The sequence below is a fragment of the Sinocyclocheilus anshuiensis genome, unplaced genomic scaffold (genome assembly GCF_001515605.1).
Source record: "Sinocyclocheilus anshuiensis isolate Anshui unplaced genomic scaffold, SAMN03320099.WGS_v1.1 scaffold762, whole genome shotgun sequence".
Lineage (NCBI taxonomy): Eukaryota > Metazoa > Chordata > Actinopteri > Cypriniformes > Cyprinidae > Sinocyclocheilus > Sinocyclocheilus anshuiensis.
In genome coordinates, this window is record NW_015542390.1 from 390,686 (window position 1) to 416,107 (window position 25,422).

Consider the following 25,422-nt stretch of genomic DNA (forward strand, 5'->3'; position numbering starts at 1 on the left):
TTTAATAATGAAAATGCATCATAAGGCATGAAACAATAAAACCACATTGGGCATTCAGTGTGTGTTTGAGTTTGTGATTGTGTGCAGATGTGTTTTGGACAGATCTTCAAAGAACAAAAACACAATGCAGTATTCATTTGAACATTTCAAAGGTTTCAAGTATACATTTTCAGCACGTCCTGACACATATTTGATCCGGCTTGTGTGACTGTGTTGAGAGACAGCAGCAGGAAATGAACACACATACGAGAACAGAGGGTCCTTTAAAATGGAGGCATAACCAGTCAAACTAGCTACTAGCTAGAGAACTAGAAAAACTAGATATCAGTAATCAGCCAACAGCATGCACTGCTACACATGAGCAAACACACACACACACACACACACACACACACACACAACTACGTCCTAGTCAAAAAATGTGGTATTCCTATCATTATGGGGACATTCCATAGGCGTAATATTTTTTCTACTGTACGAACTCTATTTTCTATCCTCTTACCCTAACCCTACCCCTCACACAAAACTTTCTGCATTTTTAGATTTTCAAAAAACTTTGTGTGATTTAAAAGCTTGTTTCCTCATGGGGACCAAAAAAATGTCCTCACAAGGTCAAAATTTACTGGTATTACTATACTTGTGGGAACGTTTGGTCCCCATAACGTAGGGAATGTATTTAGTGTGACCCAGGGTAATAATAGTAATACTAAATAATACTAAAATAATAAATAATACTAAAACTAAAGGCAACACTTCTCATTTAGTTTATGTACTAAAATAACTAAACTAAAACTGAAGTAAAGATAATACAAACTAAATAGGCATTTGAAAATAATACAAATGACACACATCAGAATTACTTAATCTGTAAATAAAATTAAAATGGGAAATCTAAAAAATAAAAATAATTCAAAATTATACTTGTGGGGACATAATGTAGGGACTCACACACACACACACACCAAACTACTTCCTAGTAAAAATAATGAAGGAATTTCAGTCAAATCCAAATGAGTTCATCAATATGAATCAAATAAGTCCTGGAGGAATTCATAAAGGATTTTTAAAAATTATTTATGGATTATTTTATTGATTTATTTTTATTTACTTATTTATTTTTTATGTTCTTACATCATGATTTATGACTTTTCAAGTTCCTTTTAACAATTCTGATTCCTTAAGAGTTTCATTAACGAGGCTGAGCTTCATCACCATCATGACCGAGGCTGTATTTATTTGATCAAAAATACATTAAAAACTAAAATATTGTTAAATATTATTACAATTTAATATACTTGTTTTCTAGTTTCAAATAATTTAAAATGTAATTTATTCCTGTGATCTGCAGCTGTATTTTCAGCATCATTACTCCAGTCTTCAGTGTCACATGATCTTCAGAAATCATTCTAATATGCTGATTTGCTGCTTAAGAAACATTTATGATAATTCTGATATTATTTATCAATGTTAAAAACAGCCTTATATATATATATTTATATAAGGCTATTTTTTTAGGATTCTTTAATGAATAGACTGTTGAAAATAACAGCTTTTATTTGAAATCTATATACAGTTTTTGGTTTTGTTTATTTGTTTGACAGTGAAGTGAATGTTTCATGATGCAACCTCACCAGCACCAACCAGCATAAACTAGACTGGATCTTACTGCTGGTCTTTTCAGCAGCCCTACATAATAACTACACTATATTCATCGTGGAAAGTCACATCCGGCATCCAAGGCCAGAGCATGAGCAGGCAGACAGTCTGGACCGGAGGGGGCTCACGGTGACATGATGACACCTGGTAAAACACTCACCCGTCCAGGAGCAGCCACTAACAGAAGGCCCTGCAGGATGAATGAGCGAGCGGCAGCCCGTCGAGTCCATAAACACACGAGCTGCAGCAGCGCACACATATTTCACAGGCTCCAAACAGCCTCTCAGGGCTTAAGCAGCTTCCATGAGGATTTCATCAATCTATCTCCACATGAGGATGACAGACTGGGACGTCCTGAGAAAAGCTCTGCAGCTTTGGGGATTGAACTCTGAAGTCAAACTTACTTTACACTAGGTTATAGTGTATGTTATAGCCAATAACCGATAAATAGACGACATGAAAATTCACATCTTTTTTTTTTTTTAACAGTAAATCAATTAGAAATACTAAAATTGATGAATTTAGTAAGCAAATATTGTAACGTACAATATATATAAAAATGAATATTCATTTTGAGATTAGCTGTTTATACACTGTATATACACAAATGTCTAAGTCCTAAATGATCAACACGAACAAAACTGCTGTTAAACCTGTTGCACACAATCTACTCCATTCCTTCTGTCATCTGATTAATACTTTTTAGCAAGTAAAAGGCCTTTTAGTGTAATTGTAAGAACATCCACCTTCAGCTCGTGCTTCACTTGTCTTTTTGCTGTGAAATCTGTGATTTTCGGTAATATTTCAAGATGACTATGTACTGGACCGAAGCAACTTAGGTTTATTTGATTATCCATATATCATGTTTTAGAAAAGTCACGTTGAAATGTGAGTATCAGATATGATCATCAGGCTTTTAAGAAACGTGTATTTGTTCATCTCTCAATCGTCATTGTAAACTATAGAGCTTCGATCATAAAGCATTTAAATATCATCTTTTGGGAGATATAGAGTGACAAATTATATTTATATCGGTTTATGCATGTAGTCTGCTATCTCATTGATTTACATTACAAGCTGTAAGAATATCATCTTACTTTTTGGTCATATAAATAACAGCATTTGCATCAAATTTGCATATTTTTACTCTGTTTTTCCTCTGTATTTTCACTACACACAATATTTACACAATATGAAATATGATTTTTTTTGTCTTAGATTTTGTCTAAAGGTTCAATAAACTGATCCATTAAAAAAATATATTTTTATGTCATATATCAGGCTTTACAGGGTTAAAGATTAATTTAATTGAGCATCTAAGTTCCTAAAGCAACTGTAAAACACTGAAATCAAAGACTAAGTGCACTACTCTGTATTTGTTTTAGCATCCCATTACCAGAAATGGAATAATATTGGCTGCAAAACTAAACAAAATTAAAAAGCACCTTTAACACACAAAACAGATAAAAGCCTTATTGTTCACTCACCCACAAAAGGCCAGATACATAACCTGAGCCCTAAACATCTGACACAAACACACAACACGCAAAGCTACTTAATCCAAGCACACCGTATGCACAGCATATAGCAGAAACAATACTCAAATCTAATCCTGTCATGAGAAATGCATGACGGCAAGTGCACGGCAAAAGCAGTGAATGGAAAAATCTAGAAGGGTACAGGAGAGGAAATCAGTGAGAAAGAGAGAGACAATGAAGTAAAAAGAGGGAAACAACAACATAGTAGATGATGCAAGATTAACAACAATGAAAACAGGAATGCATGTGGCACTGAAATGTGTCGTCTGCAGCAACGAGAAATGCCAGCAAAGCCGGGTGGATGAAAGAGTGGAGAGGGATGTCGAAGATGTGAAGAAGTGTTACGTGGCTCTCGGAGGAATCGCACGCAGCAGGGCCACAGATGCAGACGTCTGACTGACTCCTGATGTCTCCATGGCACCCGCGAATAAAAAGCTCAGCACTCCCAAGATGAGCAGCAGCTCTCTAGACACACACAAACCTGTGCGCTTTCCTGACTCTACAACTGCAGCATTTACCCAACAAAGCCGTCTGGAAACATAAGAGCCACATCATTTTGGAGTCAAAATCCATAGTATTTTCGTAGAACATGTGAAAAGAACCATGTGAAAAATAGTGTTAAAATACAAAAAAAAAAAACATAAATATGCAATTTTATAAATACATATATATGTGTTAAAAATATATATGTATGTTTTTAATTGTCTGTTTCATTACTCACACACACACACACACACACACACACACAAACACACGTGAGTGTGTTGTTTTATTTGATTTATTTTACATTCTACATTCTATATATTCTGTTCTATATTTTTTAATGACTTCATTTAAATGGTTTTGAAAATGCCTCTGATGCTCACAAAGGCTGCATTTATTCGATCAAAAATACAGTAAATATAGTAATATTGTGAAATATTATCACAATTTAAAACAGCTGTTTTCTATGTGAATATGTTTTAAAATATAATGTATTTCTGTGATGCGCAGCTGTATTGTCAGCATCATTACTCCAGTCTTCAGTGTCACATGATCTTCAGAAATCATTCTAATATGCTGATTTGCTGCTCAACAAACATCTCTCATTATTATTAAAACAGTTGTGGTACTTCATATTTTGTACAATTTTGGATTTAGATTCTCTTTTTTTACTGATGAATAGAAAGTTCAAAAGAAACATTTACTTGAAATAGAAATATTTTTGTAATGTTTGATCAACTTTTGATCAATTTTATGCATCATCGCTGAATTACATTTTTAATTTGAATGAACCCAAACTTTTAAATCATAGCATATTACAAAAAATATTTATTTTTATTTTGTCTTTAACGACTTATCCAGACCACTCTCCTATGTACCATGTCAATGTGATATGAACATGGTAAGCATTCAGTAAAATACATCTGATACATGTTAAAGTCCTTTTTTCCTTCATGTATCAATGACAATGATCTGTGCTCTCAAAGTCAAACACCTACGTATGATGCTAATGCTAACTAGCTTCATAATATGGATTGGACTGAGCAGACACAGTAGCCATACTGTGCCGTTTTGAGCTAATATGGATTAGCAATTGCAGTCATGCCGAGAGGACGATTATAAATCACCAGGAACAAAAGCAGCTCTAGCCAGAGAGATGTCACCAGAGCCCAGCAGGAACGGACAGGCTAATTAGCTTGCTGGCTAAACGCAATTTATCAGGGTTTGACATTAGCAGCAACGCTAATGAACAAACTACGGCTATAAACACACCAGAGGGACGAATCTCTTAAGTGGAACTGAGATTAGCCATTATTCACAGTGAGAGACAGAGCAATGACTCCGCGAGAGGTAAACTTCCAGCATGATGCTTTTCCTGGATGATTCCTTGAGGAAAAAGGCATTTATTTAGCATGAGGTGGTCCGAAACTGAGAGATACTTTAGTTACAAACACAGGCTCACACTGTCAATATGGCATCAGATAAAGTGAAATTATAGGAAGAGGTAATGAATAGTGATGCACCAAAACACAAAAAACTAAATGAAAGTTTCCATTTAGCTGAAAAATGTTTATTTAATCAAGTAATTAATCATATTTATTTAATAATCAACACTCAAAAAACCTAAGTTGTACATAAGCCTCTAAAATACACATAAGGCAGTTTTTATATCACTTTTTAATGATATAATTATGTTTCTACTACAATGTGTTATTAAAATATTTAAATGGTGTCTATAATAAAAGTTTGTTTTTTCGAGACATTCAAACATACATTAAATAATGAAGACAAAAGGTTAATTACAAATATAATTATATATATATATATATATATATATATTTAGCAAAATGCTCCTATCTAGAGTTATTTGCTCTAGTTAACTACCGAGTTAGTGAACATTGAATGGCTTTCCTGGGGTAAATGTATAAAGTTACGTGACGTATTGTTTACAGGCTGTTTTATGACATCTTGCTGCATTTGAAATGCATTCATGCTGCAATAAACTGCATTTATTGTTTGAATTTCATTATAAAATTGACTGAATTTGTATGTAGAGCCGTTGCACTTCGGGCACTACATAGCATAGCATAGACTAAAAGATCTTGGTTCATCAAAATGAAGATCGATTAAAATTGCTAAATCCTTTCAGTCAATGATTTCGGCCCTCCAAAACTCATAGTTTCGGTTGTTGAAATTTCAATGCATCCCTAGTAATATAAATACAATAGCAGTCAACATTCCTGGCCATTCCCAGGCTTTGTGAAATGAAATCAATACACATCCAGATGTGATAACCAAACAAGTCAAAACAACAGAAGCCCAGCAGCGAGGCGTATAATACTCTTCCTCTCTCGCCCTCCCTCGGCTAAATGTATTTGGAAACAAATGTGGAATAATTGTTGATTTTGTTTTTGGGGGGAATTTTGATGCCATCATCATCTCAGAAATAAAAGTCAAAACATCTTAATGGTTTTGGCATTGTTTTCGGTTCATTCCTCATACCAGAAATGAAAGTTCAGGTTGAGCACATACTGTATGAGATCAGCGTCTCCACTCCGTCTTTAATATTAATGCACACTCGTGACATACCCGGTCTTTGTCATCGGCTACATCACACAGCACGTCATCCAGGTCCAAAATGCCTCCGTCTCCATGCTCTAACCGATTCACCTGTATCCAGTAGCTTGGGTCCTAAGAGAGGAGAAGTAGACATATTGAGTCACATTTTGACAAACAGACATTCAAATGTAGATGTCCTCTCACTATCTCAAAATATCCATAATATCCAAACTTCAGGCTAAAGTAAAGAAACTGTCAGGATTCCTGTCAAGAACGTACATATAACAACCAGAGACGATTGAGGAATATTCAGGATAGTTCTGAATGAAATAAGGCTTATTTAACTGTATCAATACAAAAACATCTCTGTTTACTAAAATACTAATTATTTTACCTAATATTTGAACTATATATTTTTATGCTTATTAGAGTATCACATCATTCGCTTTGGCCTGTCTATGATGTCTGCTGTCTAGTTAGGTAACTCACTAGGCTTTTAAACTGAACTAGAGAGACAAAGAAAACACAGACAGTAAGGAATGAAAAAGAAGATGCTCAGAACAGCAGCCGTCAATATCATACCGTTACAGTCTGAGTATCCAAACAACATCACCAGCCAGTATTTGTATTATTTCTCTGTACTTGACTATGTGTCCTGACTGAACTCAGCTCATCTGTACCGCTGTAATCTCATAACTGGGCACAGCTGAACAACCCACAGACAGCTTGGCATCCACAGACCCTGGAAGAGCTTCAAAGCGCTGATGACGAAGATGAAAATGGGGAAAATTGGGGTCGCACACCGATGGAATGCAAATCTCTGCCAGTCTATGTAAGCCATTTGACCAAAGTAATCGGTGATTTCCAGCTTTATGTGCCTTCTCATCTCTCTATCTGCCTGTCTCTTTCTTAAAACATAATCGGATGTATTTCCGAGTAAAACTGGATATTTAGTCAGAAAAAAAAAATTGGCACTACACAATTTAATCCATAGAGAACTGACTGGATTGTGAATAGTCTTTATAGTGTACATCAAATGTTTGGAGGGGGTTCCTGGTGACATCAGGCAAAAAGAAAAGACATTTTAGATGCGGAGCAAGATATGATTTGGCAATCGATTCCAAAGAAGTTTTTGTATAGATGCATGCATAGATTAATTGTGCACAATAAGATCAGAAAGTAAGATAAGCAAACAATAGGTATTTTTAATGTCAAATTAATAACAAAATAGTGGAAACAAACATGCACAATTAAATATCCAATAGCAGACAATGTTGATAAAAAAAAAAACTCCAATATCGATGAATAACCAACAAGGTACCAAAAACCTGTGCATGCCTTATGTTATTTTTCCCCTTCTTTTTTCCCCTCTTGGTATTTCTCCTAAAGAATGATGAGGATAAATGATAAAAATTATCCATCCTAATACTTCATCCACAATAAAAAAAAAAAAAGTAAAAAATCAGCAGAATAATAAGTCACAATCAGCCGATTCATGGAACATATCTGAAACAAATGTCAACAAGTTCATCCAAGATTTAATCTGGAAGAAATTTTCTGGCCACAAACCCAGTACAAGATTCAGAAAATATTTGAACAAATTCACTGCTAAGACGACATGCGCCGTTTCATCCTCCCACATTCACCAGGGTCGTTAAAAACCCAGCGAATAACACGCGGCTTTAAGATCAATGGACCCAATAATCACCAAAGATGGATGGAAAAAGAGATGAAATGAGAGGGAAAGGCTTGTTCTCCAGTGTGGAGGGATGTCTGGGCATAATTATTTACAAAGGAGGGTTTGCAGGAATAGACCAGGGATTTAACAGAGCTGTGCGCGAAGAGAAAAGAAGACATTGTCCCTCTCCTTTGTGTGGGAGGGATGTTGAAGATGAAGGATGGAAAATTAAAGCATGAAGGGCAAAGGAAAGATTAATAAAGCAGGAGAGGTATTTTGCCCCCAAAAGAGAGAGAGAGAGAGAGACATCTCAAGTGTGACAAGTGTGTCATGATCAGTGTTGGGAAGGTTACTTTGGAAATGTAATAGGTTACAGATTACAAGTTACCCTATTTAAAATGTAATAGTAGTGTAACTTTTTCAATTACTTTATTAAAGTAATGTAACTGATTACTTACGCCGTTACATGTAACTAGTTACTCCCCAACACTGGTCATGATCACACTCAAACTTGCAAACTTAAAACATGACATGCAAATAGACTGTCACTCAGTACACATTCAAAACTACACAATAACCTGTTACAACAGTGTTGTGTGTAATACATTTAAGTTGTTTTAATGTGTTACGATAAAGGTACGACAAGTAACACGTTTTGTAACTCATCTGGTAGAGCGTGGCACCACCAGTGCAATGACATGGGTTCAATTCCTGGGAAACGCACAAATGATAATAAAAACGTACACCTTTAAGTTACTTTAGAAGACTGTCAGATGAATAAATGTAACAAAGTTTTTTGAGGTAATGTGTTACAGTTAGCATGCATCTTTTGTCAGCCGCTCAGGTGTCAAAAGAGGAGGCTGGTGTATCTGAGATGTGATGATAAATGGAGAAAACATCTCTGATCTCTGGTGTGAGATCAGAGTAGACATGAACGCCAATGCATTTAAGTAATGCGTTACAATAAGGGGGTTACAAGTAATGTTGTTGTTGTTGCTGCTGTTTTTTAATTCACGTAGCCCAACTGGCAGAACACCAAAAACATGGGTTCAAATCCCTGGACACACACATGCTGATAAAATGCACACCTTGAAGTCAACTTAGATAACAGCTTCTGCCAAATAAATAAATGTTACATGAATGTTTTTAAGTAATGTTACAGTTGCATCTATTAACAATCACTAGTGTATCCCAAGATGAGGTCAGCTCACCAGAAAAGTGATGATGGATGGAGAAAACATTCCAGGATGGTGTGGGATCAAAGTAAAAAGGGACACCAATGCATGTAAGTAATGTATTACAATGAGAAGGTTACAGTAACACCATTGTTTTTTTAGTTCAAGTAGCTTAACTGGTAGAGCGTGGCACCACCTACACCGGTGACATGGGTTCAAATACCAGGAAACACACTTGCTGATAAAACATACACCGTTAAGTCAATTTGGATAACAGTTTCTGCCAAATGGATAAATGTAATCATGTTTGTTGAGGTAATCTGTTACAGTTAGCCTGAATCTCTTAACAGCCACTCGCGTCAAAAGAAGAGGTTGCCATGCCAGAGATTTGATGATGGCTGGAAAAAAAATTTCAGGACGGTGTGGGATCAAAGTAGAAAGGGGCGCCAATGTATTTAAGTAATCTGTTACAATGAGGAGGTTACAAGTAACAACAGTACTGTTTTTTTTTTTAGTTTTACATAGCTTAACTGTTAAAATGTGACAACTAATGACATGGGTTAAAAAATCCCAAGAAACACACATGCTGATAAAATGCACATCTTTAAGTCATTTTGGATAGAAGTTTCTGCCAAATAAATGTCACATGAATGCTTTTTTAAGTAATGTTACAGTTACCATGCATCTACTATTAGCGGCTTGTGTGTCCTAAGAGGAGGACGGCGCACCAGAGACATGATGATGGATGGAGAAAACTTTCCAGAATGGTGTGAGATCTAAGTAGAAAGGGACGCCAATGCATGTAAAGTAATGAGTTACAATGAGGAGGTTACAAGTAAAACTATTATTTTTTTAGTTAAACGTGGCACCAACAATGCCAATGACATGGGTTCAAATACCAGGAAACACACAAGCTGATAAAACATATACATTAGGTCCATTTGGATAACAGTTTCTGCCAAATGAATCAATATAACAATGTTTTTTGAGTTAATGTGTTACAGTTAGCATGCATTTATCATCAATCGCTCATGTCAAAAGAGAAGGTTGCCATGCCAGAGACGTGATGATGGATGAATACAAGACATTTCAGGATGGTGTGACATCAAAGGGACGTCAATGTATTTAAGTAACATTTTTATTTGTTACAATAAGGGGGTTACAAGTAACATTGTTTTTAGTTCATGTACTGTAGCTCAACTGGTAGGGCATGGCATCACCAATGCATTACTTTTATTTACTTTCAATTCATGTACTTTTTTCTTTATGTGAACACTGTTGTTTAACCACTGTCGCCAAAAATAACACCACCAATATGAAAATAAGAGGAACAAAAAAAAATGGGTCTGAAATCTCTAGACGTTTCTGTGAGCTTGTGCATGAAACTCACTCTATCAGATATGAGATATGATGACGAGCCACGCTTAGCGCTCCATTCTGAGAATGCAAACGTAACATGAACAGTAACATTATGAATACAACACTTTTATAAGTAACATTCCTCTTCACTAACACACACACTGAACAAACATTTTTTTGTCCACCGTAAACGCATCTATTATCAGCCGCTCACGTGTCCCAAGAGGAGGTCGCCACACCAGAGACTTCATGATGGATGGAGATAACATTCCAGGATAGTGTGAGATCAGAGCACATCATTTATAACTCGATGAAGTAATACAACCAGGTCTGAATCACAACACTGAACAAATCCAGGCTTCAACTAAACCAACTAGGAGCAGCTCAGATCTCATCCATCTCCGTCCGAGGGGAGGAAAGGGTGAATCAAAAAAAGAAAGAGAAACAATGTCCACAACCAGCTGCAGGGCTTGTTCAAATATTGTTCTTTTCATAAGTGTCATCCCAATGATTTTATTTTTCCTTTCAGGTGCGGATGAGCTCTAAGCAATCATAAGTTCTGAAGTTACCCGCAGACTGCCGCTGCATTGTCGAACCCGCAACTTTTTCGCCAAGGAAGTGAATGACACAATAGAGATGAACACTCAATGAAAGCATTTTGGCTCAACAAAGCAGCGGATCTTTACAAATCATCCCAGAACTAACCACAAGCTTTATCTTTGCAAAATCAGGGCGGTTGGGCGACATGTCATGACACTTTCGATGGCTGTAAAGCACCTACTGTATCAAAGACCTATTGTGAGCGGCACACCCGAGGCAAGAGCCATGGAAGAAAGACGCTTTATCCCGGGAAAAGTGTAAATATACCTTTTCTTTCAAAACTGCATGTTTGATGAGGTGGGAAAATGTAATTAATATCTCCAAAAGTCTCCTTGATTTTTTTCCCACGTTAACCTAGAAATTTAAAGACAAATATTTAAGAAATATATATGTTTAAATAAAAAAAATATTTTTTCAATTCAGCAATTCATAATTTCTAACAAAAAAATCTCTTGATCTCAAGTACTTTTGTAGCCATCTTTATATGTAGAGTAAAAGTTAAAGTGCACCAGCATGTACTTTGTTTTCCTGATTAGTCACATTACATCATTTCCTCCAGCAGCAATACTTCATACAGACATGATCTCTTCAACAATCTTTACAACACAAGACGTCTGTAAACTGATTGAGTACAAGAAGACACTTGTTATCTGAGAATGACAAGCACTGTATTTGTGCACCTGATCTGTTATTATTCACAGACATTAACCACTATTTATAGATGGTAAAAATAGTGGAAAGAGAAGATGCACATCAAAAGTGCACAATCTATGCATATTGGTATTCTCTGTAAATTCTTCCAAAGAAATGAGATTTATTGTTTGAGTTGCTGTTTGTTTTTCTGTGTGTGTGTGTGTGGGGGGGTATAAGAGTTTGTTTCCGCCACAGAATTAAAAAAATTAAAAACTTGCAACTTTTTAATCTCACAATTCAGACTTTTCTTCTTGCATTTCTGAGTATATCGCTCACAATTCTTACTTTTTTCTCGCAATTCTGAGTTTATATCTTGCAATTGGACTTTTTTTCTCAAACTTGCATGATATAAATTCGCAGTTACAAGAAATAAAGTGAGAATTGTGAGATAAAAATTCACAATGACCTTTTTTATTTTTTATTCAGTGGCATAAACAGGCTTCCATAGAAAAAGGCATGAATAAAATGCAAAACCTGTATTCAAAGATGTTGAGATCCGCACACTTCCTGGGAGTTCTTAGTTGTTGATCTAGTACGACATGCTGATTTTAAAAAAATTACTCATAATTACCTGTTAACTGTAAAAACTGTCAATTGACCTAAACATGCACCATTTGGTAACAAAATGAACTGGTTGTAATCAAGTATCAAGAAATATTTAAAATGACTGAAATCAACAAGACAAGTAGTTTGCATCAATAAAGTGGTTCCTATGTGTCAAAAAACTGTGCAATGTCACATTTTACTTCATACAGACTAGGGCAGGCCTTACACATCAACAACAATTGATGTTATTAATTATTATTTTACAAATATAATTACTATTATTGTTTCCACCCTAATCTAGAGCTAACAGAACATTGTGTGGTTGTGCAACCATGAAAGTCATCAATTTGTTTACAGTCGGTTTACCTTCAAATCTATCGCCACCACTGTGGCAACATGACACACAGAGCTCTACTCTCAATCGCTGTGATCTAAACTTCAAAAAGTGTTGATAGGCATATGCTTCCAGAGGCCCAGTGTCACTCATTATTAGCCGATAAGCATGCGTGTAACGGCATGCCTGAGAGCGCATGTGTACACCAGCATGATTAAGTGACAATGCTGGCACGAGACAACCTCGGGTTTCACAGGGCGGAAGACAATAAAGATGCAGGTCTGAAGGGATAGATATGATGCAGACTTCACCGTGAAGGAGGAGGACACTTCTCCGTTCCCTGAGGTGCAGCTGCTGTGTCGAGACTCGCCCGCTGCTTATTGTAGAATTAGACGCCAGTCTGATTCTACATTCATGGGTTTAGTCAGTAAACAGCACTCTGATGCATGAACTCAATAGAGAGATTTAGGAGAATGGTGTGGCCTTCAGACAGGGGCATGCTGAGGAGCTGGAAGAATATATTTTCAACAAGTGCAAGTACTTCATCTGGAACACGGTATTATAAGTCCCATTCGCTTCTACAAGAGAAGGCAGCACCACAGATGTTTGTCATTATTATTATTCAACCAACACTTGACTGAAATCACACAGTCTATCCTCTGAAACACTCAAACTCCCTGACATTCACTATTTCTGTTGAATTTGTTCAAACTGAATTCATTGTATTGCGACAAGGCCCAAAAAAAACAATAAACCTCAGTCACTGACCTCAAGAAACTGGGCTTTGCTTAACAGAAGAGTTCACAGAGGACACAAGGAAAGATGAAGGAGAGGAAAATGGCAATTAAACGACATTTATGAGAAAAGAATGAAGAGGGGAGGAAAGCTGTTGAGGTAAGCCTTGGGTCTTAGTCTCAGCATACAAAGTGTTTGCCAAAGGCTCTCGCGGGGCAGAAGCCAGCATCACGCTAGCTGTCCTGGCTCAGACATGAGAGGCGAAAGACAACAGATCCAAAACATCTGAGCCACTGCAAACACCAAGATGAAGTATCTGCCCTGACACAGGCTTGTAAAATATTACAAGTTAATCTCTGAAATAACAAGAGAGGAACAGGTAACATGGGACTCTGAGGTAACCCTCATATTTGCATTTTTGTCACCGTTTTTTTCTTTCTAATTTCAATGAACTTTTCGAGATCCTCTCAAAACTGCTATTTACATGCCATTTAGTCACTAACCAGAATGGTCTTTCTGGTGAAGCTGTTTGACCACAGAACTCTTGCGAAGCTAGTTAGGCAAAGTTAAAGTGCCCCTATTATGCCATTTTTAAGGTTCCTAATATTGTTTTGGGAGTCTCATACAATAGGTTTACATGCATGCAAGGTCAAAAAACACTTTTGTTTTCTTAAAATATGCATTTAATTCATTTTCCAACGATTCTTAAATGATTCGTTCGAAGCAGTTCTGAGATTCAGTTTCTCTAAACCCCTCCTTTCCGTGAGCCTGCTCTGCTCTGATTGGTCAGATGGCCCGGTCTGTTGTGATTGGTCTACCGCGGGCAGCGCGTGTCGGAAACGATATTCCCATTGCCATAGTTCCGTATCTTGAACGCTCAATAGAAAATATAAACATCTATTATTGATCATACTTACAGGCTGTGGTTCAGTGGAGCAGCTGGTCCAAATAAACTGTGTACTTAGCTCATATTACAAGAGTGAGCGTTTGTGAATCCTGCTTACAGAAACTCCTCAAGATTACAGAAGCAGTTGTCAGTAAAATGACGGGAACAATGAAAAAGATTGGGGTTGTACTGCTCTGGTACAGTGGAAAAAAAACAATTTTATCCACTGATTCTTTACAGCCTCATCTTTCAGAAGTGAAAATAAAACTATAAAACTTTCACAGCGTAGGACACAGTGTCTTCTCAACACGAACTAGCTACAGTGTTTGAGGGCGGGGCCAGCGAGGAACATAGGCGGGCATTATGCAAATGTGTTACTCTGTGATGTGTAGTCGTCACGGAAGTAGGATTCGAATTACTGACGACTCGTTTAGACTGTTCAGAGTCGATTCTTTCTTTTGGGAGACAATAACTTTATTTATCGTGCACTTTCAGCTTTACAACTTTGTAGATCGCTTACATTCACATACAGCTACATTACACACTGCATGAACGGCAGTATTCAAAATGGCATAAAAGGGGCACTTTAAATTTTTCTATTTAGCTTTAATTTATGTTAATTTTAGTTTGTTATTTTTATACTTCAAATTAAACTGAAAATTTAAATGTTGCCTAAACAGCTAATATTTATTTTATTTCAATTAACAATAACAATTTAAATAGTTAAAATTTTAGTTAACAATAACAACACTGATTGGCAGTTGCATTAATTTATTATTGCTGAATTAAATGAATAGTTCATCCAAATAATTATAATAGTCATAATTCATGACGCTTACCTATTTTTGAAGCACAAAAGATATTTTAATAAATGTTTTGGCCCGGTCTGTTGTGATTGGTCTACCGCGGGCAGCGCGTGTCGGAAACGATATTCCCATTGCCATAGTTCCGTATCTTGAACGCTCAATAGAAAATATAAACATCTATTATTGATCATACTTACAGGCTGTGGTTCAGTGGAGCAGCTGGTCCAAATAAACTGTGTACTGAGCTCATATTACAAGAGTGAGCGTTTGTGAATCCTGCTTACAGAAACTCCTCAAGATTACAGAAGCAGTTGTCAGTAAAATGACGGGAACAATGAAAAAGATTGGGGTTGTACTGCTCTGGTACAGTGGAAAAAAAACAATTTTATCCACTGATTCTTTACAGCCTCATCTTTCAGAAGTGAAAATAAAACTATAAAACTTTCACAGCGTAGGACACAGTGTCTTCTCAACACGAACTAGCTACAGTGTTTGAGGGCGGGGCCAGCGAGGAACATAGGCGGGCATTATGCAAATGTGTTACTCTGTGATGTGTAGTCGTCACGGAAGTAGGATTCGAATTACTGACGACTCGTTTAGACTGTTCAGAGTCGATTCTTTCTTTTGGGAGACAATAACTTTATTTATCTGCACTTTCGGCTTTACAACTTTGCAGATCGTTTACATTTACAGACAGCTACATTACACACTGTATGAAAGGCAATATTGGAAATGGCATAATAGGGACACTTTAAGAAAAGTTTAAGGTAGAGCATACACCAATGTATCTGTCAATAATCAGTATTGGCCAATAAAAGCAATCATCTACTTTATCAGCCAATTGGTTAAAAACAGCCAATGATCAGGGCTGATTACTGTATATCATGTCAATCAAAAGGGGGGTGGAAAAACATGTCAGACTGCAACTTGTGTGTAATCTCACTTTAAAAAAAAAAAATACAGTTAATGCAGGTTCTATAATACCATATGAGTCACCCGTATAGTTCGAGTTAGGGTTGCCAGATTCACGTTTTTCCCTTCACCAAACATTATTCGTAGCGCACCTCCCATCCAATAATCACAAAGAGCTTTGTGCTTTATTACTTCTGATTAGAAACAATGCCTCATCACTCAAATTCTGTTCATTTATCACAAAATTCAAACAATAAATGCCATTTTGACGCTCTTAAACATGGCGTGCCAGATCGCAATAGCAGCTTCAGTTCAAGCAGCAGTGCGGAGCGTGAGTCTCTTCCACTTTAATACAAGTTACAGCATGAAATAAACATGAATGAACATCAGAAGGTGTTGAAAGATACAGTACAACTTACTGAAATGTATCACGTTTCATGTAATCACTCAGTGCTTCAATCTCAGGATGACGTCAGTAAAACAGCTTGTGATCAATGTCACTTAATGTTGCATTTACCTCAGAAAAGTTATCCAAGTTCAGAGAAGAAGAAAAAACTAGAGAGGAGCTTATTTACTATTAATTATATATGAATATTTAAATAAATCTCTCATGAAGACTAGTTTTTATGAAAACTACCTTGTGTGCAATTGAGTTTCATATAAGCATTTCAGTTTGTGAAAATAAATAGAAGCTGAATATAATCGCTTGGGTTCTCTTGGTAATTTTAACCTCTAATATTAGAGTAATGTACCAAATGAGAGGGTTCCTTGTATAGTTTACAGCATTAGTTGGTCATCAGCTCTGTTGGTTTCTTCAGCATTTTCAGCAGTGGATTTGGGCCGGGGTTTTTTTTTTTTGTCCCGAGAAAATTGGTTGTGTAATGGATGATGTCATGTTTTGATAAACAAAACACTGCAGTTTGCTTGAGCACTGAGCCAGCATGGAGCACCGGGAGTCCCACAATAGACTGTGCTGCATGTACACCAGATACTGAGATAATCAGCCAAGCAATGAATACTTAAAATCACATAAGGATCCAATTGAATGAGCCTATAATGATACATAATTAAAGCAATTAAGGCATTAGAGATTAGATGTTTCTGTCTGTGGTATAAATACAGAATGGACTGGTGTGAGGGTAGACTGTGTGCATATGGAGCATTTTAAAGGGGGTTCAGGAAAGACAATGAGAGAGGTGAACTAGTGCCCATCTTTAAGGAAAATATGGAGAAAAAGAGCACAGCTGTGAAGGTCAGTAAATCACCTCTGAAATCAGCCAAACTCATTCTGTGCGTGTTTTTACTTATTTATAGTTTAGGGACAAATGTGCCTTTAGGGAACTTTGGGGATATTCCTAAATTGAAAAGTTACTAAAGCACATTATATTTTCTTTTTTTTTTCTTGTTTTATCAAAAAGTTTTCAGGTTTGTCTGTAGTTACTGTAGCTTTAGAGTTAGAGTTATGCCAAATTTACACTGCAGAAGTAAAGAAATATAAATGTTAGTGTAAAAACAAGTTAAGTCTACGTTTTGTCCTCATTTAGATAGCAAATGTGAAAGCAAGTAAATGTGTGCATGAGAGAGCAGAGGAGGCTGAAAATTTTACGAATGTATGTGTAACAATACTTGTACAAAATTTGAATAAAATGACAACAGACAATGCAGTTATTTGCATTTCATATCCATGTGCTATAACACCAAACAAAACAAGGGGAAAAAAACAAACCTAAAAATAACAACCAAAAAAACTAAATACAAAAACAACACCAAACAAAATAAAAACCCAATAATAGCATTAAACAAAATAAAAAGCAAGACAAACCAAAAAAAAAAAAACACAACAACAAAAATAAAACACAAACAAAGCAATGAAAAAACTAAACATACAAAAAACTAAAATAACACCAAACAAAACAAAACAAACAAAAATAAACCCAAAGTGAATGAAACACAAACAAAACAAAAACGCCAAACAAAAAACAAACCAAATCAAAAATAACACTAAAAAAAAAAAAAAAAAAAAAAAACCAAAAAAAAAAAAAAAAAAAAAAAAAAAAAAAAAAAAAAAAAAAAAAAAAAAACCAAACAAATCAAAGAAAAAAAAAACACAACACAAACAACACCAAAAAAGGAGGAAGAAAAACACACAACACAAAACAAAACTAACACCAAACAAAACTAAAAATTAAACCAAAATAATGCAAAGCACCTAGACATCATCACTGCCCAACACAATGTGAAATTAAGGCATAGATTGTGAACACTAATTGACCTATCGGTAAGCCCCTCCCCTCAAACGCAGATGAGCCAATGGCAGTCGAGTATCAGTTGCACAGGGAGCGGAACTCGGACATCTGTAGGTTTCAGCGCCATAGAGAAACATTGGAAGATCCGAAACTTGCATCGTTTTTATGGGGTTATTCTTCAAAAATGGAAAAACGATGTGCCTGGGGTACTTGTAACAGTGATTCCAGGTATCCTGAGAAGATTTTTGAAAAATTGAAGAATTGATTTTATTCTATTTCCTAAACCCAAACAAAACGGAGCAAAATGTCCCAAAGCATTCACCCCCAATCCCAATGAAGACAAAAACGTTCGTTTTCTGGTTGTCATACTCTCATTAAGTTACAATTTTCATCTGCTCAAGCAGAACGTTAATGTCATCTTGTGCTTTAGCAAGGTAATGGCATATTTAAGTCCCACTTGAATGGTGGTCCTTCCGTGTCCAAAATTGATCAAAAAGATATAGGGACAAGGTTTTCACCTGTTTTTATACAGTCTATGGTTTTCACACTGACAGCTGTCATTGTAAGACAGTTAGCAACTCCGTTTCTTTGTCCGAGTTCGTAACAGTAACTAAGGGGGGCAGGGCTTACCGATAGGTCAATTGGGCCCTGCAGACACTGCATGGCATCCTTCCAGATTTGTGCGGTCAAGAAACTTAATTAATGTGTTCTGCCATGTTTATTTAGCTTTGTCTGCTGATATTAGCTTTGGTAGTTCTGTATGGTGGGCAGTCGGCCAGCTTTCCTTGCAGCAGCACTGGGCCATCAGCACAGAGACCTATGTTTCCCAGCAGTCTTAACAGTGGGAGCTCTGTAACCCCACAACAGCTAAGACGGGGTGGGTTAGTGCACACAAAGAGAAGTGAATGAGCATGGCTGGGGAAAAGTGATCCTGAATGCTCCCTCACGCCTTACAGCCTGTGTGAAATCAGCGGCCCATTCAGGAAGTAGGGAGGGATTCTCTGCATCATGTTGCAAAGCTGTGACCCACCGCTGATGAGTGAACCGTTCGTAAATTAGAATTAGCACTAGCCCAAGAAAAGAGTCATGCACCTCTTAATGCTAAGCAGAAGAATCATATTTAGACTATTTAAACAGCACACTAACAATGCACTAGCAGCTAACTAGGTTTCATCAATTGCGGGCATATTTCTTTTGTCACATTTACCGTCACAGATAAAAGGTTTGAAACTTAAATTTATTTCATTATTTTATTTTAATCTTCTTACTCTTTTTAGATCATCACAGTTTTAAAAAAATATAGCAATTCAAATTTCTTGATGAATTTTCATATTTTACGGACAAAATGGTTTTGGGACAACCAATAAAATAATAACATACATAAAGGATTTTTAAAACGAACAAATACAAATACATATAATTTTTAAATTATATTAAATTGTGCATACATATATGTATACAATTACATTTAATAAATTAATTTGTTTGAATAATTATATAATTATAAACTCAATAATCAGTCTCTGGTACACAAAAGTGCCTGTATTTGAAGAATATTTGTGCGTACAAATCATCTTCACCTGCTTCACACTTAAATATGATTGGTTAAGTGCTAAAATTGTTGCAAACGAACCATTAACCTTGGCTGTGATTGCACCATTGAAATGCTGACTACTGGATATGGCAGTCAACCAATCAAACAGCAGACTAAACATCATAATTCTACGCCAGGACTTTAGCGAAGGAGATTCAAGATTTGGCATGTTCTAGAAACAGGTCCTGCACCACCAAACGGCTTCAGCACGCAGCAATCAGCACTATTTCTCAGTGCATTGTTTATTATTTCATAACTACGAGTTATGCATGCCAGATGGAGGCTCAGACGATGCCAAGTGGAACATAAGGCTGTGTGTCAGTATCACAAAACACTGCAAATGGAACTCAACCAGCAAGTGGACATATGGCACGATGCAAACTCAAACAGTAAACTGTCCTAATGTTATGGTGTGTAGAAATCATTAGAAGCTCTGAGGTGCTGAGAGGAGACATTAAAGCTCCCCGCGTGGAGCAGATTAGTATGGAAAAAGCAGTCTGCGGTTAATTACCGCTACATTTACGGTAAACCATGACCACAGACGAGGCCTCAATCATAACTGGTGTGTTATGGTGTTCTCACTCTATCTTACTTTCTTTTACCCGTATATCAGGTTTGTTTTTCTTCTCTCATCCCAACCCTGTTACTTGGCTTTCATCAATGACATCATTTATTTATCTAAAAAACATGCCTGTCTTTCCTGAGAATAGTGGGTTAAGCTTAAAGTAATGAAGTGCCTTGTCAAGAATAAGTGCGTAAAATTATATAAAGGGAATCTTTTCTTTATTAAAGCCAGGGTTTGTTGTTTTTTGCTCAAGAGGATCACAGTGCTTGAAGAAGCAAAATTACTACAAATCATATGCATCAGAGACTCGTTTTACAAGTAAATGCACAATACAGAATAAAATGTGATAAAAAAAATGTATAAACCTTTAAGTGTGTGCTTTACATTCCTGTTGTGAAGCACATTTTTAACTCTTTAAAATAAAAAAAAATTGTGCTCGTGTTACATTGAAGTATATATTCCTATAAAAGTGTGTGCCAGACTTTTACAAATGTATGCTCTGGCCAACATTTGACATATATCTTTTAAAATGTAAAATTGTTTTATTATTATTACTATTAATAACTTTTTATTAATTAACCAATTTTTGTTAATTACTCTTACCCAATATTTACCCAAACCAAAAACATTTATATCCAAGCTAAAATGATGGATTTCTCAGTGAGGGAGTGAAAAAAAAAAAAAAAAGTATATACAGTGGGTACGGAAAGTATTTATATTATATTAAAAATATATTACATTTTATATATATAGTTTTTAAATATTTAAAAATAAATAACAGCTTTTTAAATATCATTCATTCATGTATATGTTTGTTTGTATAATATGTAGAAATTTTTGACATTTTATCCAGTAACAGTATTATTTTCTTTCTTTTATCACACGTTAAGGAAGAATGTCCGAGCTGCTCTTCTGTACAACAAAAAGTGGATCATTCTGCTAAAATAAATAAGTAAAGGCAAAAAAACAAACAAAAGTACTGGAAATATTGACATTGTGCATAAGATGTCTTTTTATGATTTTCACAGAAGAAAGGTACATTTAATGACTTTGAAACATGATGGTGTGTAAATAATAACATTTCTGAGGCAGAACTATTCCTTTCAGACGCTTCCATTTGTAACTTAACCATAAATTAAGCTCCTTATTTTCAACTTTAATTATTATTCCAGTCTGTCCAACCTTAACCTTACACCTTTTTTCCGAGATCCCACAAATAACCCTGCAATTACAAAATTCACTCTCCGTCTTTGTTACTAGATAGTTTTCATTGTGTAACCATGACATTTAACTCCATTAAAAGCAAGCGTGCCAACATTTCAGTCTGAAGTGTATTGATAGCGTCGCAGAAGGCTAAATTAGTGTCCTTGGTCTTCAAATAGACGTACTGGCTGAGTGGAGAGAGCACGAGAGGATGAAGGAACGTCTCTAGGGTATCAAAGAAAACAAAATGAAAGCCATAATGGCATTAATGTAATCTCTGTATTCATGTTAGTTTCATGTAGTATTAAAAAGATTTTAAAAAATTATAAATTAAATTTAAAGACTAAATGATTAAATGTCATGCTGTGTAACCATCCAATAAAAAATAACAACATATTTTCCTCATCTTAAATCCAAGTGAGTGTGCATATCTTAATCATTATTTTTCAAAAAGTGTTATTTTAATAAATCAAAAATATCATTATGTTTTTGGGTAGTTACACCACACGACATTTTACAAGATTACCATTTTTTTTTTTTTTTAAATGAGAAACTAGTTTAGTTAGGGTCTGCTGTTTTTTCTGCATGTTGGTTGCACCATATAACTTTGACAAATGTTTTTGAAATATTAATAAGCAGTGAAGGAGTTTTGTTAAAATATTTTCCCCCAAGAAATAATACTAAAGGAATATGCCACTCAACTACTCAACTGGATTTTCTTCTCAAGAGTTTCACTCTTTTAATGAAAATAAATAATTTTCTTCATTATAATATTGACAGCTGTCCCACCCTAAAATTGACTTAATGCCCTCAAAAATGAACAAAATGACTTTTAATTCAGAAATTAAAAACGTGCTCATCATAGAATAGGTGTATTCACGTAATTGCATGTATAAATAGATTTTAATTAAGTTTTAAATAAATAAATAGATCTGCCCATAAAAATGAACGTCACATCATTGACTAATCTACTAATGAAGTATCATAAGTAAAGAAGTGTCTCCTCCTTCATAAGAGGTGAATGACCACCTAAGTAGACAAACTGAGCTCCAGCAATATAAACCTAAACTTGTTGAACCAGTATTTCACTCTGTGAGATGAAAACCTCTATTTGCCAGTGAAAGCAACAAAGGCACAGAGAATCAGACTCAGTGTGTGAGAGGAGGAGAAGAGTAATAAAAGACCATTTTTCCCATGGGGCCTCATAAATCGCAGCTCTGCACACACCAAGAAGTGTCCAATGAAACAAACAATGGAAGTGCACTTCATGATCCACTTCAAAGGCCATGTCTGGCTAAAGAGGCTTGTGTGGGATGAATCTAATGGCGCTTTTCCACTACGTGGTACGACTTGGCTCGGTACGGCTCAGTACGGCACGGTTCGGAGTTTACACGTCACGTTTTGGTAACGGTACGGTTCACTTGGAACCCCAACCGAAGTGGTACTAAAAAAAGTACCAGGTACTGTACCCAGTGGAAAACCCCCCAAAAGTGAGCCGTACCGTGCCGTACCATGCAGTGGAAAAGCGCCATAAGTGACACTTGAGCTACTGGAGGTGGCAAAATGTACAGAATCAGAAAAAAAAAACATATAACATAACACATCCTGTCTCTACAGCTTAACTTATTAAACAGGTGTTTACATGCTCAAATTTTCATCAATCCAAATGAATCCAATTCTTTTTGTATGGACCCTAAACTTTGCAGTGCAATTCATACATTCATGCATCTCGAACAAAACATTTGAGTATAACTGTCGTTTTCGCTGTGAAGAAAAAATGAAGTACCTAAAAAGAAAGCTGACTGATGCATTTATTTAGCAAATATTCAGTCTCTTCCACTGAAATATATGCACATTTGCAAGACATAAATCGTCGCTGCACATATACGCAAGGTAATTCAGATTCTGTATGACTGAAAACAGTAGGATTCAAGTGTTTACATCATTATTTTTTTCTGTTGATTGTCATTTTTTCAGGTCCACACAACACATTCCAATCCAATCGAAATGTCATTCAGATCAAGCTCAATCAGTCAAACTCAATCACTTGAAGTGTTTGCATGAAGCCTTTTCAGTTCGATTAAGCCATCAATCTGATTACAATTACTGATTACAGTTAAATCCGATTCACTCATTAAAACAGTTGTTGAACCTATTTTAACTGAATTTAATTTACAGGGGAATCAAGATTGGGCCAGATTTACAAACAGCTTGTACCTTTTGGCGTTAAAAAATGATGATCAGGATTAACTAAAGACACGCAGTGAAAAATTAGCGTGGATGCAGTTATTTTTGTGGCTAACCTTATTGCATATTGTATTTGTAGGAGTTTCCCTTTCAGATGCGAAATTTATAGGAGGAGAGTATTTAAATGATTTACAGGTTTGCGGTAAACTCTTGGTAAACTGTGGTGGTCATTATGGAAATGCACTGAATGTGTCTGTGTTTACTAATTTGTGCATAATCAGTAAATCACCCACATAATTTTACACTCCCATCAATGCTTTTATAGGATTGTGCTCTCACAATAATTTGCTCTGTTCAGTAAATCTAACCCTACAGTCTTAAGTTTAATATAATTTAAGTTGAAATGACTTAAAAATCTTATCAACTGAACTTTAGGTGGAAGTTTAACAAATTACTTGGGTGCATTAAGCTAAGCTTGTTAAAAAAAACATCAATGTCGTATTTAAACAAAACCATTTTCAACTAAAAACTAGTGCTGTCAAACGATTAATCGCGATTAATCACATCCAAAATAAAAGTTTTTGTTTGCATAATATATGAAAACAGAAACTTTTTATGTCCGTTCATTTACACGACAATGGCGTTTTAGGGGCATGAAAACACAAACACGTTTCAAAGTGCAAGTGTGAAAATGGCACAGCTAGCATCTCCATGTAAACTACGAAAATGTGAATTTGTGAAAACGGTGACGTCATGCACATGCATTTTATGTGTTCAGCCTATAGGTATGTGTAGTGCCCCCCCCCCCCTCCAGCACTCCAGACGCCCTTGAGCTTTGACTAGCACATTTTCACAGACCGCCATCAGATTTGACCTGTCAGATCTCCTGTCTGTCTATCTCCATAAAGGACACAAATCAAACTCTACATTGCGCTGGCTTCCAGGACCAAACCCACTGACCCCTATCCTGACATATTTATAAGCTAATATCTCTTGCCAGGTAAGCGTTCATCCAAAATTCTCTGGACGTAGAAGTGGAGCCTCAACTATCTGACAGATCAATTCCCATGAAACTTGCAACAGAAGTTCTCTGCCGTTTTTGAAGATCATACCAGTATTTTGGACACAAATTATGCCATAAATGAAGTCTCTCAGTGGAGCGTTCAAGCCTTCTACAGCCGCTTTCCTTTGATTCTGGCAAAATCTGATGCCACTTTTCAGATGCTCTAGATTAGACAATCCTGAACGGATCTTTGGAAGCATCTTATTTTCCCTTTCAGATGGCCAAACTGTGTTTTGACAACATGACTATGCAAGATTATGAACGCATCAGTCTATGAGGACAACAGTTGATTGACATCATACAGAATGAATGTGTAAAGTTTGGCATTATGCTGAACTGAGATACTGTGCACATAATATATACACATTTTATGGCCAAAATTTGGACATTTTGTTAATAGTTTTCAATAATATCTTTAATTAGATATCTATATTTATATGTTTGTTTGTTTTTTTACGTTTTTTATTATTTAAGTTGAATTTAGTTGTGTGTTTTGACATTTTTATTATAGTTTTTATTATAATTAATATGAGTTTTTAGTTATTTTAGTACTTAAAATTAAACAATGTATGTATTACAGCTAGTTGCCAAGGCAAGTTGTGTA

General features: G+C 35.8%; 1 protein-coding gene across 1 annotated transcript in view; it reads right to left on the reverse strand.

The window, feature by feature from the left end:
• LOC107692754 (partitioning defective 3 homolog) overlaps nt 1-25,422 on the reverse strand; it is a 444,353-nt gene that overhangs the window by 385,251 nt on the left and 33,680 nt on the right. Inside the window, exon 2 of the mRNA XM_016491924.1 lies at nt 6,267-6,368. Coding sequence (XP_016347410.1) covers nt 6,267-6,368 — 102 coding nt within the window. The remainder of the gene's footprint in view (nt 1-6,266; nt 6,369-25,422) is intronic.